This window comes from Arachis hypogaea, chromosome 13 (assembly GCF_003086295.3).
Source record: "Arachis hypogaea cultivar Tifrunner chromosome 13, arahy.Tifrunner.gnm2.J5K5, whole genome shotgun sequence".
In the NCBI taxonomy this organism is placed as follows: domain Eukaryota; kingdom Viridiplantae; phylum Streptophyta; class Magnoliopsida; order Fabales; family Fabaceae; genus Arachis; species Arachis hypogaea.
The window spans coordinates 4,482,063-4,496,716 of NC_092048.1; the positions used below are offsets into that span (position 1 = coordinate 4,482,063).

At 33.7% G+C, this 14,654-nt stretch overlaps 1 protein-coding gene across 1 annotated transcript; it reads right to left on the reverse strand.

Annotated features, from left to right (window-relative positions):
• Nucleotides 1–112: 112 nt before the first annotated feature.
• LOC112736605 (ras-related protein RABE1c) lies at nt 113–2,737 on the reverse strand. Its single transcript, XM_025786129.3, has 8 exons — nt 2,357–2,737; nt 2,182–2,254; nt 2,007–2,107; nt 1,174–1,239; nt 962–1,059; nt 792–854; nt 608–700; nt 113–397 (listed from the first exon to the last, which is right to left on the reverse strand). Exons 1-8 carry the CDS (start codon nt 2,427–2,429, stop codon nt 320–322), a joined length of 645 nt encoding a protein of 214 aa, XP_025641914.1. The 5' UTR covers nt 2,430–2,737; the 3' UTR covers nt 113–319.
• Between the last annotated feature and the right edge of the window lie 11,917 nt (nt 2,738–14,654).

Genomic DNA, 14,654 nt, shown 5'->3' on the forward strand with positions numbered 1-14,654 from the left:
GTCTGTATTACTTTTACGTTTCCAAATGTTATAAGCGCTTTTTTTTATTCCCTTAATTTGCAATTTGATCTGAAGTCCCGAATAAATAAAAACATGGGCACTTAGATATGAATTCACCATAATCAAATCTAGTTTTGGATTAATATAACTTGTTAAAAAATTCAGAAACTACACCACGCGCAAAATTTATAAAGAATGGCACCTTGAAAATGTTAAGCATTAATCAGCTTCATGTTTATCATGCATATATTTTTCTTTTTCTTTCGTCCTTCTTGCTCTTGGACAAGTAAACTTGCTTCCAATCAGTAAAATTAGGCCTTCAACCACAACAACCTGATTTTTGTGCAGCCTCCCCAGCTCCGGCTCCCTGGTCTGTGTTGATTTTGATCGCTGCAGGCTGCAATGAACAATTCAGAAGAGGTTTCAGGGCAGTCGAATACCGAGTTTAACTTGTTAGATGATGCACCAAGATAATCCAGCGGTATAGCTTTGTTAAAAGTAATCGATGTAAAGTTGTGCTAAGATCTAATACCATTAGATTTGGATTATCTTAATGCATAAGGTACCAAAACTCGCATATTGAGCTCTTGGGAAGAAGTTCAAATACCTCTGCCTTGTTATCACTATCAGCAAGCCTTTGTTTTATATCCCTTGCTATTGAGAAGAAAACTTCCTCCACATTAAAATTTGTCTTTGCACTCTGCAACAGGAACATTTTCCATGAGCACAAGAAGATAAAAAACATTTGGGAAGTTTATTTCCACATTCTAATAGTATATAACATCACTTACAGTTTCAAAGAATTTGATCCCATACTCATCAGCAAGTTCTTGGCCCTTGGATGTCGGCACGGCCTAAAATGAAAGGCGTAGATATATATAATCAATCACATATATACATACATCGGGGTGTTACTAAGAATTTAAGATTTAAACAAAACAGAAACAGGAAACTTGCCTACCCTTTTACTTTCATCCATGTCAGCTTTGTTCCCTACCAGTATCTTGTTAACATTGTCTGAAGCATGTTGCTCAATGTTGCGAATCCAATTCCTGATATCTGAAATCAGCAGAAGCTGGTGAACATTCCAGATGGAAAGGCCAAACAAGTTTAAAGAGATTTTGCATGGATATGCTTATTTCAAATTCAAGCAACAACAGCTGGGAACTTTACTGTTAAATGATGCTTCGTCTGTAACGTCATAGACTAGTAATATTCCCATTGCACCGCGATAGTAAGCTGCGAAAATTAAAGAAAAACATGATTTCAAGAAGAGATATAAGAACAAAACAACAATACTACATGTACGCCAAAACTAAGGTAGCGTTTGTTTTGAGGTACTGAGACAGAGACTGAGAGACTGAGACTTAGTATCATGTTTGTTGGTTCAGAGACTGATACTAAAATTTCTGTCTTTGTCCCCAAAATTTCAGTATTTCAGTACCTCCAAAAAGTGGGGACACAGAGGACTTAAATTTTTAGAAATGGAGACTGAAACTTTAATAACATTTTATACCTAAAATACCTTCATTTCAATTAATTAATTCTAATTTTACCTTTTGTACAAATTAAATTAGAATTTCATTATTATTTCAATTTCTGTCTCCCACTTTACACCAAACAGAATACTGATATTTATTTCTCTTGTCTTTCCGTCTCAGTCTTTCTGTCTCTATCTCTCCACCAAACGCTACCTAAAGGAACTTCCAGTAATCAAATAAAGGATCACTAATATCTTTAAGATGCACAATACTACATGTGGCCACCTGTATAAATAACATGTTGAAATACAAAATATACATTGAAAATAAGTGAAACAACATATGTATTTATACACAAATACATAGTATCTGATTCAATGGCTAATTTTTTTACCTACACATAGCATTTTTGCTTTACGATTTACATCAATAATTTGCTCAAACATATGTAAGAGATCGAAAAAATTTGAATGTGTGACATATAAGCATGATAAAATCAATATGATAGTAGCTAAATAAGCTTACCAGTTGTAATTGTTCGAAACCGCTCCTGACCTGCAGTATCCCAAATTTGGAGCTTGATCCGTTTGCCATCGAGCTCAATCGTTCTTATCTTAAAATCAATACTGCATTTGAAGGGTAGGCATTGTGAATTTGTGATCTGAGCAACACTTTGCAAACTCAAATTGCAAAAACTTACCCTATGGTTGTGATGAAACTAGTGGTGAAAGAACCATCAGAGAATCGTAGAAGGATGCAACTTTTACCAACACCTGCCATAAACACCAACCCCAGCTACATTTTACACAATTCGAAGGAGAAGCTGAATTTAATAACATAAATCATGAAAAACAAGGCATTGAAAATAAACTTACCACTATCGCCGATCAAGAGAAGCTTTATGAGATAATCGTAATCGGCACGAGCCCTTGCCGGTGGAGCAGCCATCTAATAATAATTTCAATTCTTCTTTTTTAATTATTATTATTATTATTGTTATTATTATTATTGTTATTAATCTAATTTATTATAAGTATTATCGGAAAACCGAAATGAATCTATTGCAAGTTGCAACGCAACAGTGGCGAAAGTTTTGTCCCTTCGGAGAGAGAGAGAGAGAGAGTGGAGTGAGCAAAGGCAGATGGTGATTTTTTTAGACAGACAAAAGGAGAGGTGGCTTTGTTTTTGTGTCATTATTATTATTGTTTTGTTTTAGGAAACAAAAAACCAAAAAACATGCTTTTAGGATTTTGACCAAACAGACAAGGTGGCTGTGTTTACAACCTTGTACTTTCAACCTGCCTCCGTCTATTTCTCTCTTCTCATCTCTTTATTTTCTTCTTTTTTTTTTTTACCAATAATAATAAAATCAATGCATAATAAGATGAAATTTTCACATGAAAAATACCACAGTAACACTAACTGCTCACAGATTTTTTTAAATGAATAACTTAATTCTTTTATTTACTGAAATATATAATTTATAAAATATTTACGAATTTGTGTGGTTTTACTTATTTCGTTTATACTTTAAACGAATTGATTTTAAGTGAGATAAGACACGTATATAATTACACGTATCACATGTGTAAATGTGTTGTGATACGTTACTTAAACGAGATAAACTTAAGCGTCACCTATATAAAGACTTGATAGCAGTGTCTTAAAATGTCATTTTCATAGCTTTTTACACTTTTTTTTCTCATACTTAGTTTTTTTTATTATTATTGAGGAACTTGGACATTATTGCGCGCGTATATGCACAAGATGACGATATCAACCACCTGAACGCAACGTAGCATATCGCGAGAATGTCAGGTTAGTGTTGTTATTTTTCCTTTTAAATAAAGAAGCATATAATTATAGTTAGGGTATTTTTATAGATTTAATTGGTTATATACTTATATATGAGTAGGAAGAAGATTCCGAACGGGTCCATCTACAAGAATCTTTGGTATAAACTCTTTTTCATCCTTAGAAGAACCACTTTCATTATTATCGACAATATATTTTTTATCTGACTCCTCACTGTCCACGTCCATGTCTCTTATTGGACTAGCGCAGTGCATAAGTAGTGGTATAAGAGGTGGAGGTCATCTTGGGACAAAATTCAAGCACCCATAACCACTACGACCCACGTCACTAACCTCTACAGAAAACTCCATCACTTGTTGGGCCATAATTATCCCGTAGACATCAAACATTAGGCATACATGTTCATCGCCAATACGGGTGGAAACAAGCCAAGTCAGGCTAGACTTCACCCTTAACAGGTCAGACCTGTAATGTATTTAACTGGCTTGAGCCTAACCTATAATCTATTATAGGCTTTATTTTATTAAGTTTGGTCTGTTATTAAACTTGGCTTGACATAAAACCTGATAAAAAGTCTCATATATATAATTTTGTATCAAAATAAAATATATTTAAAAAATTAATTTTTTTAAAAAAATTATATACAATATACTCAATTCAATTCTTATAATAATATCTAAACTTTAAAGTATTTAAAATATGACACAAATATCTATAATAAAGTATAACAAATATAAAATTTTTAATAACTATTTTAACTATACAATTTTTTTTTTATATTTATTTATATTTTAACAGACTCAGACAGGCCTATTAGGCTATTTTGTGAACCTAGACATGCCTATTAATAGAATCAGGCTTTTAAAATCAGCTTGAACCTGAAACTATTTTATGACAGGCCAAATGCAGGCCACCTGACCTATTTTCACTCCTAATCGCCATCAAGTCAAAAAACACGAAATCGAAATACTTGATTTTTCATATGTGCTAACAACCTATACCCAACTCTTCCAACCTCATTTGTCCCATTAACACCGATGCTCGTCAATATTAAACTCTTCAACTCAAAAACTTAATCTTCGAGTGCGCAAAAGAATAGGACTATCACACGTCTCAAACACAACCTCATCGTCATTATTTCTCATGTGACAACTAGGATATACACTTACAAAAATATATTCACTACCACTAGACATTTTTACTAAACTTATCAAAAGAACGTAGAAAAAGAAGTGATATGTTTGCGAATAAGGCTAATACTTACATATTCTTTTGTAGCTGGTTGAAATTTATCGTGCTATATTTCATTTAAAGTATAAACGAAATAATTATCCTTTTATCTCTTTTACACTGTTAACAAATTGACTTTGAATGTGTAAATAATATATGTGTAGTCCGCTGTCTTTCACGTATCATGTTTATATCCGTGATACTTATTTAAAAAAATATGTCCTATCTCATTTACAGTATAAATGAGATATATAAAAATACATAAATTTATAAATTATTTATAAATTACCTATTTCAATAAATAAAAAAATTAAATTATTTATTTAAAAAAATTTGCTGTTCACTCGTACCTAGACTTGGTCGCTTTTTAATTTACATATGGATGCATAAAAGGTGCTAGACGCTGATATGGGAGAGGGGTGTGCTAAACATTTTTGTGGTGTCAGTGGAGGAACTAATCGGACCCTGCGAGTTGGGATGGAGGAGCAACTCGGACCCTGCGATATGCGAAAGCCACATGGACCGTCCAATTTGCGTTTAACCAAACGCACGGTCCGATTTCCTCTCACTTGGACACGCGTCGCGCAGGGTTGGCTCGGAGAAGCGGTGCCCTGAAACCAAACGAAGACCAATTTATCTATTCTCACCATCCGAATTAACTCATTCTCACATTTCACTTTCAACATCACTCCCACCTTCTTCTTCTTCCTTTCACCATAGTTCTGAAAGCTACTTGCTTGAAGAAAGAAGAACATGCCAAAAAAAATAAAATTAAAGATGTTGATCGACCTGAGCTTCATATTATTCATTATCTTAGTCATTCTGATTATGTAAGTGTTATTTTTAAATTTTATAAATTTTTTATATTTATAATTATTATTGTTAGAAATATAATTTATTATGATTATTGTTAGAAATGCAAGTTAGGAATATAAATAGAATGATTATTAGGATATCTCCGTATTTGTTAGATATTTTTGAAAATTTTTCTGAAATTTTTTTTCTAATTTTTTATTATAAATATTAATATTAGAAAATTTGTTATTATTATTATGCTTGCTGGTTTCTTATTTCAAAAATGTAAACAGAACCGAACGGTAGTTAATTTTTTTTTAGAGAGAATGTAATTTTTTTTTATTTTTTATTAAATTTTATTATTATTATAATTGGAAAGAACGTGTAAACTTTTTAAAAATTTTTAAATTTTTTTTACTATAACTGTTATGGATGAAGTTAAACGTTTTTGTTATCGTGAGAAATTGTTAGTACTTACTGAATGATTAGTGGAATTATTTTTATTAAAGCACGTTAGGTTTTATTATGATGATATTTAAATTTTGTTAATTGTAATCATCATTATTAGCAAGTTAATTGTTCTTACCGTTGTTAGAAAATAAAGGATACCGGTTAGTAATATTTTTTGATAGTTGAGGAAATAATGTTTCAATGATAGTAAATCAGTAATTACTATTAGATATTATGGTAGATGTTGTAACTTCAGAATTTTGATTAGGAATATTTGCATTGATAATTATTTTCATTAGTTGTTAGTTATGGATAAAATTAAGGTTTAATAATTAATTTTAGAAGTAAGAATAATTAGAGTTAAAAGGATTTAGTAAAATGATTCATGATAGTCATATAGTAATTGTTAATGAGCTGACTACGAATTTGTTATCTTTTTTGTAGAAATTAAGAATGTTGACTTGTAATCACCCAGTTCCTCCGGATTGGTACAACGATAGGGTGGAGGACCTTTTACGACTTACCGGTTTTTATCATGCATCGCAGATTGGGGTAGTGCAGTGTCAGAAAGCATTGGTGAATGCTCTGATCGAATGTTGGCACCCAGAAACACATACGTTTCACCTTCCCATTGGTGAATGTGCCATGACTCTTGAAGATGTGGCTCTAATTCTTGGTCTTCCCACAGATGGTCTTCCAGTCACAGGGATGACAATGAGTAGTTTTGAAGCATTGGAGGCGGAGTGTTTGATTCAATTTGGAGTTGTACCGCGTAAGTCGGACTGTAGACGTAGCTGCATAAAACTTACCTGGTTGCAGGATCTAAAAGAAAATTTAGAGTTGACTGATGATATCAGTATACAGAGGTATGTGAGGTGCCATATTATGTTGCTGGTTGGGACGATCTTGTTTGGGGATAAGTCTCGGACAGGTGTGCACTGGAAATTTCTACCCTTGCTACGTGATTTTGTTAGTATTGGACAGTATAGTTGGGGAGCGGCATGCCTAGCACACCTCTACAGGGCGTTATGCAGGGCATCTCGTTTTAACTGCAAGGAAATAGATGGTCCACTAACACTTCTACTCGGTTGGGCTTGGATCCGGCTGCCATATCTATCGCCGCTACCTAGGGAACCCCGCAGTTTTTCGCTAGCAAACAGGTAATAATTTGTTACAATGTACTCGTATCTTGATATTTAAGATTCAGTTAATGCTAGTTGAGCTAATTGAATATATCATATTAGGTGGCGTAACTGGGAGCGTGGTGACCGACGATATAGATATCTGAAGTTAGCTCACTTTAGGAAGGCTTGATGAACTTCGGGAAGGGCAGGTGTGTTTTAATTAAAGAAGTATTAGTTTCCGGTTTAGGGTCTGAGACATAATTATAAAGCATTGTTATTGTTATTGGTATTGTGGATTGTGATCATGAGGTTCGTTTATTTTTTCCAGTTTGTTTGGGTTGCTTATGTTGTGGATCGCGTGGATCCGAACATCATTCCTGCTGAAATCTATATGCAGTCGGTTGTCTGGAGCGCTACAGTTCCGTTGGTATCATTTGAATGTATCGAGTGGCATGCTACCGATAGGTTTAGGCGACAGTTTGGTTTTGTTCAGGGAGTACCTAATCAGGAGCGGAATCTAGACAAGGCGCATGGAGAAGTCATGACTGGTCCCAAGAATCTTAACTGGGCCACGACACCGAGTCATTCAATTTGGGTGATGCACTGGTCAAACAGGTATAACTACGTTCTATCTGAGCTTCTCATGCCTTCACAGCATCCATTAGATAGTTACATGTATTGGTACCGATCAAAATTTGGGGACCACTTGAACTTGTCAAATCTTGTGGGTCAAGAGAATGATGAAGGTAATCAGGATATGGATGAGGGTAATCAGGATATGGATGATGACAATGAAGAACAAGAGCCACATTCGCCGCATATATTACCTCCAAACCCGATTCCAGAAGAACAACCTCAGTCCTCAAGCCAGTATGTAACTCAGACACAGTTCCCCCCATCATTTCCAATAAGTCAACAATATTGGGGTACCTCACAGTTTGAAACAGGAGAAGGAGGTTCTTTTAGCCAGTTGCTTGGGTTCATGGCTGCATATGCCGGACTATCACAATATGGCCATCAGCCTGAGTTCATGGCAGGTAGGTATTCGTTGGATGCGAGGTACCTGGGCCATACCTCATCGGTTGCTTCTGGGGGGTTTGTATCGGTTGACTCTAGCAGGAGTGACGGTGGACGCGGAGCTTTTTATAGTCAGAATCCTAACCGTATTTCCATGGGACTCATTGAGAAAAATGCTAACACACTTGAGAAAGAGACCGATGCGTATCTAGTAGATGACCCGGATGACGAGGACGATCATGAGGAGGATGAAATAGTGGACGAATAAAAAAAAAAACAAATACGACGTCTTACGTACCTGCAGTCATATATTCCGGAAACTACGGAACATGCATGTCTTCCAAGTCCAAAACTTGCAGGAATGATGGCTCCTCAAACGGCACTTCGTTTGCAAGTGCATTTGCCACCTCTGTCACATCTGGAGCCGTATTTCCATCACCTTGATCTTCATCTCCATCTGGACCAACAAACTCGTAGTTACTTTCGAACTCTTCTTCACTGTCACTATTATAATCTTCCCGTAGAATATTCCGGTCGGCCTCAGATTGTTCAAACTCAACATACAACTCGATGAACGAGATCTGAGCCCGGTTTTCAATATACATTGAGAGCATCTCTTGCATGCTCGCTTCGTCCGTCACATATTTGGTTTGAAACTGGACGAATCCACCAAACACCTGTACGGGATATCTGTAGAGAATACAGGATATCTTTCTTGCCCTCTCAGAATCAATCTTTTCACAGATCACACTTTTGAGCTCTTCAAATGAGATGATAAAAGGAATAACAACATCTAGCGAATTTTCACAAATAAATTTTACTCCTTCAGATGTTTGTAGTAAAATCTGACCAAAATAATACACTTTTAGTAACACTCTATCACTCATTTCTGTGAATCACCAAAAAAAGCATAGAAATAGCTACTAGATTTTCAACTTTAAAACAGCAAGTAATAAAGAAACGAGAAAGAAGAAACAGAAGACGCAGCCGTTCAAGTTCGGGAAGAAGACGCGAATAATTGATGAGTTCACTTCCCACTTTTATATAGACCACTTAAACGAACTCGCACCCTTCGACTAGGTTAACATGATTAAAAAAATATTAAGAAATGAAATCGGACCATGCGATTTCAGCTCTCAGTTCACCAAAACAATTTCCATATGCACTCAAAACGGAGGGTCCGAGTTCTTTTCAAAATCAAAGCATGGAACTCAGACCATGCGACTTGTACTACATTGCATATTAAAAAACCACGTTAAGGTAACATGGAGGGTCTGATTTAGAGCACCCCAAATTTTATTTCTCATTAGCATACAAATCGGACCGTGCGATTTGATATGCAAAATTCATAAACAAAGAAAACGCACGGTCCGAGTTCTTCTCCGTGACACTGCCAAAAAGCTGTCCCACATATACGTCTAGTCCCCCATGCTTCCATATCCAAGAAAAGCACACATATAGGTTCGATTTCGATAAAATTGAGCCAGACTTGGTAATTATGATTTGAGGCTATTTAAAAAAAAAATAGAAAAAAATTGTGTGTAATTTATCATTATGAATAATTGGTGTGTTTTTTTTATATGGATTTATTTTTTTTAATTTTAAGTAACAAATCGGACCCTCATATTTAAAGAAATAGAGAAATCTAAGGGTTAGATTTTATAGTGCACAAATCAAAAGGTTCGATTTATGTTAAAATAAATTTTTTTTTCTATGATGAAGCAAATCGAAAAGTCCGATTTAAACCTTTAAAAATTTTTTAAAATTAAAATACAAATCAAAATACAAATCCTTAGATTTGTATAGTTAAAAAAATTTAAAATAATCTCAAATTTGAGTATTTAATAAAAAAATAAAAGTCACAAATCTGATTCTTAGATTTGTGTTCTCCTTATAAAAAAAATACATAAAACTGTCCACATTATTTAAAACGACATTAGGAGTCCAATAACAAAAATAAAAAACGACGATTTGATATACTCGGAGCTAAAAAATAAATTGATAAAATCACAAATGAATATATTTTAATCAACTTGGGTCAAATTAAAGTAGTTAGCTAATTTATTTATTTAAACAATAATTAAAATTTTAAATTTTATTTTGTATATATATTAATTTATTGATTAATAACAAATTTTTAAATAAAATATAAATTTAGAATAAACTGATCTTTATATTATCAAATTAGAGGACCATGAGGAATTAAAATTAAAAGACAAAAATGTATATATTCTTTTGAGTTCCACGCCCTTTAGCAGGAGGAAACTTAGGGGGTAAGTATTCATTTGGTTCACGCAGCATTTACTTTGTTCGTGCATGTTCCAAACGTTGTTGGAATTGGGTCGATTTTGTTTGCAGCATATTTTTGGTAGCAAATGTGTGATTTGTTTACTTTTTCATAAGCTGATGAGTGATGATGGTGGTTCTTCTGAATGCAAAGGTAACTAGAATTGAAAGCCACGTATCTATTGGCAATTATTTTTTACAAACAAATAAATGAAATTTTCGTTTGTGCTTCCCACATGCTGATGTGCATATTCATATTAAAGTTTAGATTATATTATTCCTATTACCGGATTATCCTATGTATGTATGTACAATTGACTCAATTAAAGGCTCACCCAACTGATGTGTGCCACGTGCCATGTGCGAATGATAGAGCATTTTTGTCTCTAATAATAATATTAGAACATAGCATTAGTTAATTATTTTGTTTTTGTAAAGAAAACAGTAAAAACAAACAAGGGTCTTCTTCAAAGATTAATAACGTCGTAAAATTGCTAGGCCAAGTATATTCTTCTAAAAAAGAAAAAGTTTGATGAAAAGTAGGATCCTTATTCTTTAGGCTCATCCACATTCAACAATATAATAATTAATTAATTAAGAATTCGTATAATATAATTAAAAAGATGCCAAAATTAAAGGTATAATATATAATATGTGAAAACATAATGAATGGGGCCAGAGCATAATGTAGTAATAATAATGCTCAAGGTATATGCCGAAGAAGATCCTTTGTTCTTTGCCCCCACCATAACCAAAAAGGAATGCTTTTTCTATTCTTTATAGCTCACAAAACTCACCCTCCCATCGATCTTCTCTTTCAGCTTAAGGTGTATGTTCTTCATCAATTGCAATTGAAATTCGGGTTATGATGATGGCAACAAGCACTTGCAACTTGGAGCATAACGATGGTGATGATGATGATGAAGAAGACACGAAGTAGTTCTGCTTCTCTGTTGATCAAGTAACCAATGATTACTATTGAATATCATTTGGGCAACTGAATATCCTTTGGCACCAAACACATACATATACATCATCCTTGCTCCTCTCTATACCCTTTTCATTTTCACAACAAATAATACTATACAAGGTTTATTTATATTTTCTATATTAGGCAAGTTTATTATGGTTGCTTAGTACTAGTTATTAATATTATTCTATGCCTTTCATGTTATATTGGACACCAATTTAATTTGCAGTGATATGATCATTTTTGCTTTCGGTTCCTTTTTCTCTTTTTTTTTAGGCTAATTATATTTTTTGCCATTTGAAAAGCTAACCCCGGAAACAATGTGTTTATATGGCATATTCTTAAGTCTATGACCCTCTTCTTCGGTAATAACGTGTTGTATGTGATTATAATTGTCATTTGATTTCGTTGTCAACCGTCTCATCTTGAGAAGAATTATTGGCATATAGTCATATACTGAATTCTTCAGCTTACTTTTCGAGGATTATTGTATGCGGATTGGAGATATGAGATCTCAATATTAAATTAACTATTAAGTATGATTTTATACATTGAAATGTTATCAGGCAAATTAAAACGGGATAATTAAGCTTTCTCCTTCTTTAATTACCCATATCATCCAATGACCAATAGTAAGCTACACAAATAAATAGCAAATAAAAAAGGTTATAGAACAGAAGTTACGTAACGAGTTTAGAGAAAAATTTATTGAACTGCGTTAAGGTGATAATGATACATCTTCATAATGTGTACAATAAATTTTAAATTTGGTCTAATACAAGAAAATAAAAATTCAAATAGTTATTTCAAAAAATCAATCATTCCAATTCTAATTTACTAATAGAATTTACCTAAACATCCTCTATCTCCCTCCTAATTTCACTAGGAAGACAATGAAAAATTTTGACAATGTGTTCAATGAATTTTAAATGAGGTCCAATACAAGGAAAAAAAAATCCAAACAATTTTTTCAAAAAATTAATCATTCCAACTCTAGTTTACCAATAGAATTTACTCAAACACTCTCTTCTCCCCCCTCTCCAACTGTCTGCTATCCCATTCTCATCAATCATCTCACCTCTCCGACGTTAGAAACTCCGTCTCCCTCATACAATTAATCACCCGACTATCTAGTGAAATGACAATCTAGCATTTGTTAAAATAACCATCTACATATTTAGGAAATTAAACATCTAGTATCTAAATTCGTCAGTCTTCAACCCACTCGAAGCGAACTCGGACACAAAATCCTCGATCCTCTCTATTGGCCTCTCCGCCAAATGCTTCCTTCGGAATCATCAATACGAACAAATGACGAAAGCCAAGCCAGAGAGGAGAACCCACACGGAACCAGGGGGCACTTGTGGCCGCCGCTGCCGTCGGCCTTTCCAGCGAGTGCTACGACGAAGGCGAGAAGGATCTAGGCCGCGACGTCGTTGAAGGCGGCGGCGGCCATGACGGTCTTGGACTGTACGATGAACGCAATGTGCGTAAAGGGGGTGTCTTCGTCAGACATTCTTGGACAGTTGGACGGCGTCGAGTTGCGTTCTAGGCAGCAGACGGTGGTGATCTTAGCGGCGTCAGTTTGGAGAGAGTGGAAGAAACTGCCAAAGAAAAAGAAACTGCAGCACGTTCTTTGAAAAGCATTGAATTTGTTGAACCTAGTTAGGGTTTGGTTAGTTATAAGAGGCTTGTTGCACAATATGAGATTTCATCAATGTGTTATTCAATTGAATTGTATATTGGCAGCCCAAAAAGGGATAATTGAATTGTATGAGAAAATTGACGTTGAATAATTAGCCTTGACTTGACAATGTATCCTGTAAGATCTTTAATTTTTTGCAGTTTGAGTGCCTCGGTAAGTTGTTTTAAAGTCATCAATAAATTTAACTCTGAATATTATCAATGAACTTTTCATCTTCAATTTTTATTATATCTTAAATTTTATTAATTTTTTTTACTTAAAAATTAATGAATTTTAATATGTAAATTTATATATTAAATTTTAATAATTTTATTTAATATTTAATTAAACCGATTGAATCCCGATTAGACCGGTCGAACCACTAAACCAATAAACCAGTCACTTTATCAGTTCATTGATCGGTTCAATTTTCACAACCTTGCTTATTACTAGTTAGGTCGATATTAGCCAAACTCAAATCAATATGATATTATTCATTAAAAATAGTTCCAATTTAATAGTACCACAAATCACGTCAGTAAAATATTTTTATGATCAACTAGTTTTGTAACTTTAGCCTACGGAGTTGGTTTAAATGGTATATGCATATAATTATTCCTTAATTCAAACATTGAATCTAATTAAAAAAATTGTAGTTAAAAATAGTTTTTGCGAGTAAACTATTATTTTTATTCATAAAAATTTTAAATGCTGATAAATTTATTTACGAAAAAATCAAATTAAAATTATATCTATAAAGATGATTTATGTACGATAAAATTATCTAAATTCTAAAAAATGATATAAAAATTTCAAATTATCCTATATAGCTGATACCAAATTTTTAACTAAACTTGCAAGAAAAAATAGATTCATTTTTTTCTATATGAAAATAATTATGGTGTAATCCAATGAAATTGAGGTGTGCAAAAAAATTAAGCTGCTATAGTGTCAACTCAAATTGCAACATGTGTTTTACCCTTTTTTATTGTTTTTTTTTTGTTTATCAAAAATAATCAAAACACAGCCTACGCTTTATGCTTTTTGGAATTTTTTAATTTTTTTTATTATTTTCTTTAGGTCCAAACGCACCCTGCGTTTATGGATGCACAATGTTTAATTTTCTTTTTGAAACTCAAAAACAGGTTGCGTTTTGTGTAAGAAAAATGATTTTAAACGAGAGTCTTAGCTATAAATACGAAAGGAGACACATCCATACTTTCTTACCTCCCTTCTATTCTTATTACTCTTTCTTTTATATATCTCATATTTGTGAGTTTTTTTGGCATTTAGTAGTATCAAAAAAGTCGGATTAGGTGAGATTGAGATTATGAAAGGTATTACAAATATGCGAGTGTATTATAATGATGAGATTATACCAAACACACACGAAGGAGTGACTTTTGTATGTGAGTGTCCGTTTTTATTTGCTATTCCATGTACCGTGAGTTTTTTAGAGTTGCAAAATGGTCTTTGTGAGAACATAGAAAGTCACATTTTGAAAAGAGTGAGCAATATTTTGTACAAGTATTTGGTGGGTTGATACAGTTTCAACTAATGTCTACCACTAACGACGCATGCATGAAGCGGATGGTAGAGTTGTACGATGAGTTTGAGCGGCAAACGGGGATGGATGCAGTTGGCAATGATATCAACGTTGATCAACTCGGGGATATAGATTGGGAAAAAGATGACAACGACAGTGAAGAGGAGTTTAAACCTAACTATGAAGTTGATGACGAAAACGATGACAGAGACTTGGCAGACAATCCGGCGGTACAAAATGAGGCGCATGCGATTGT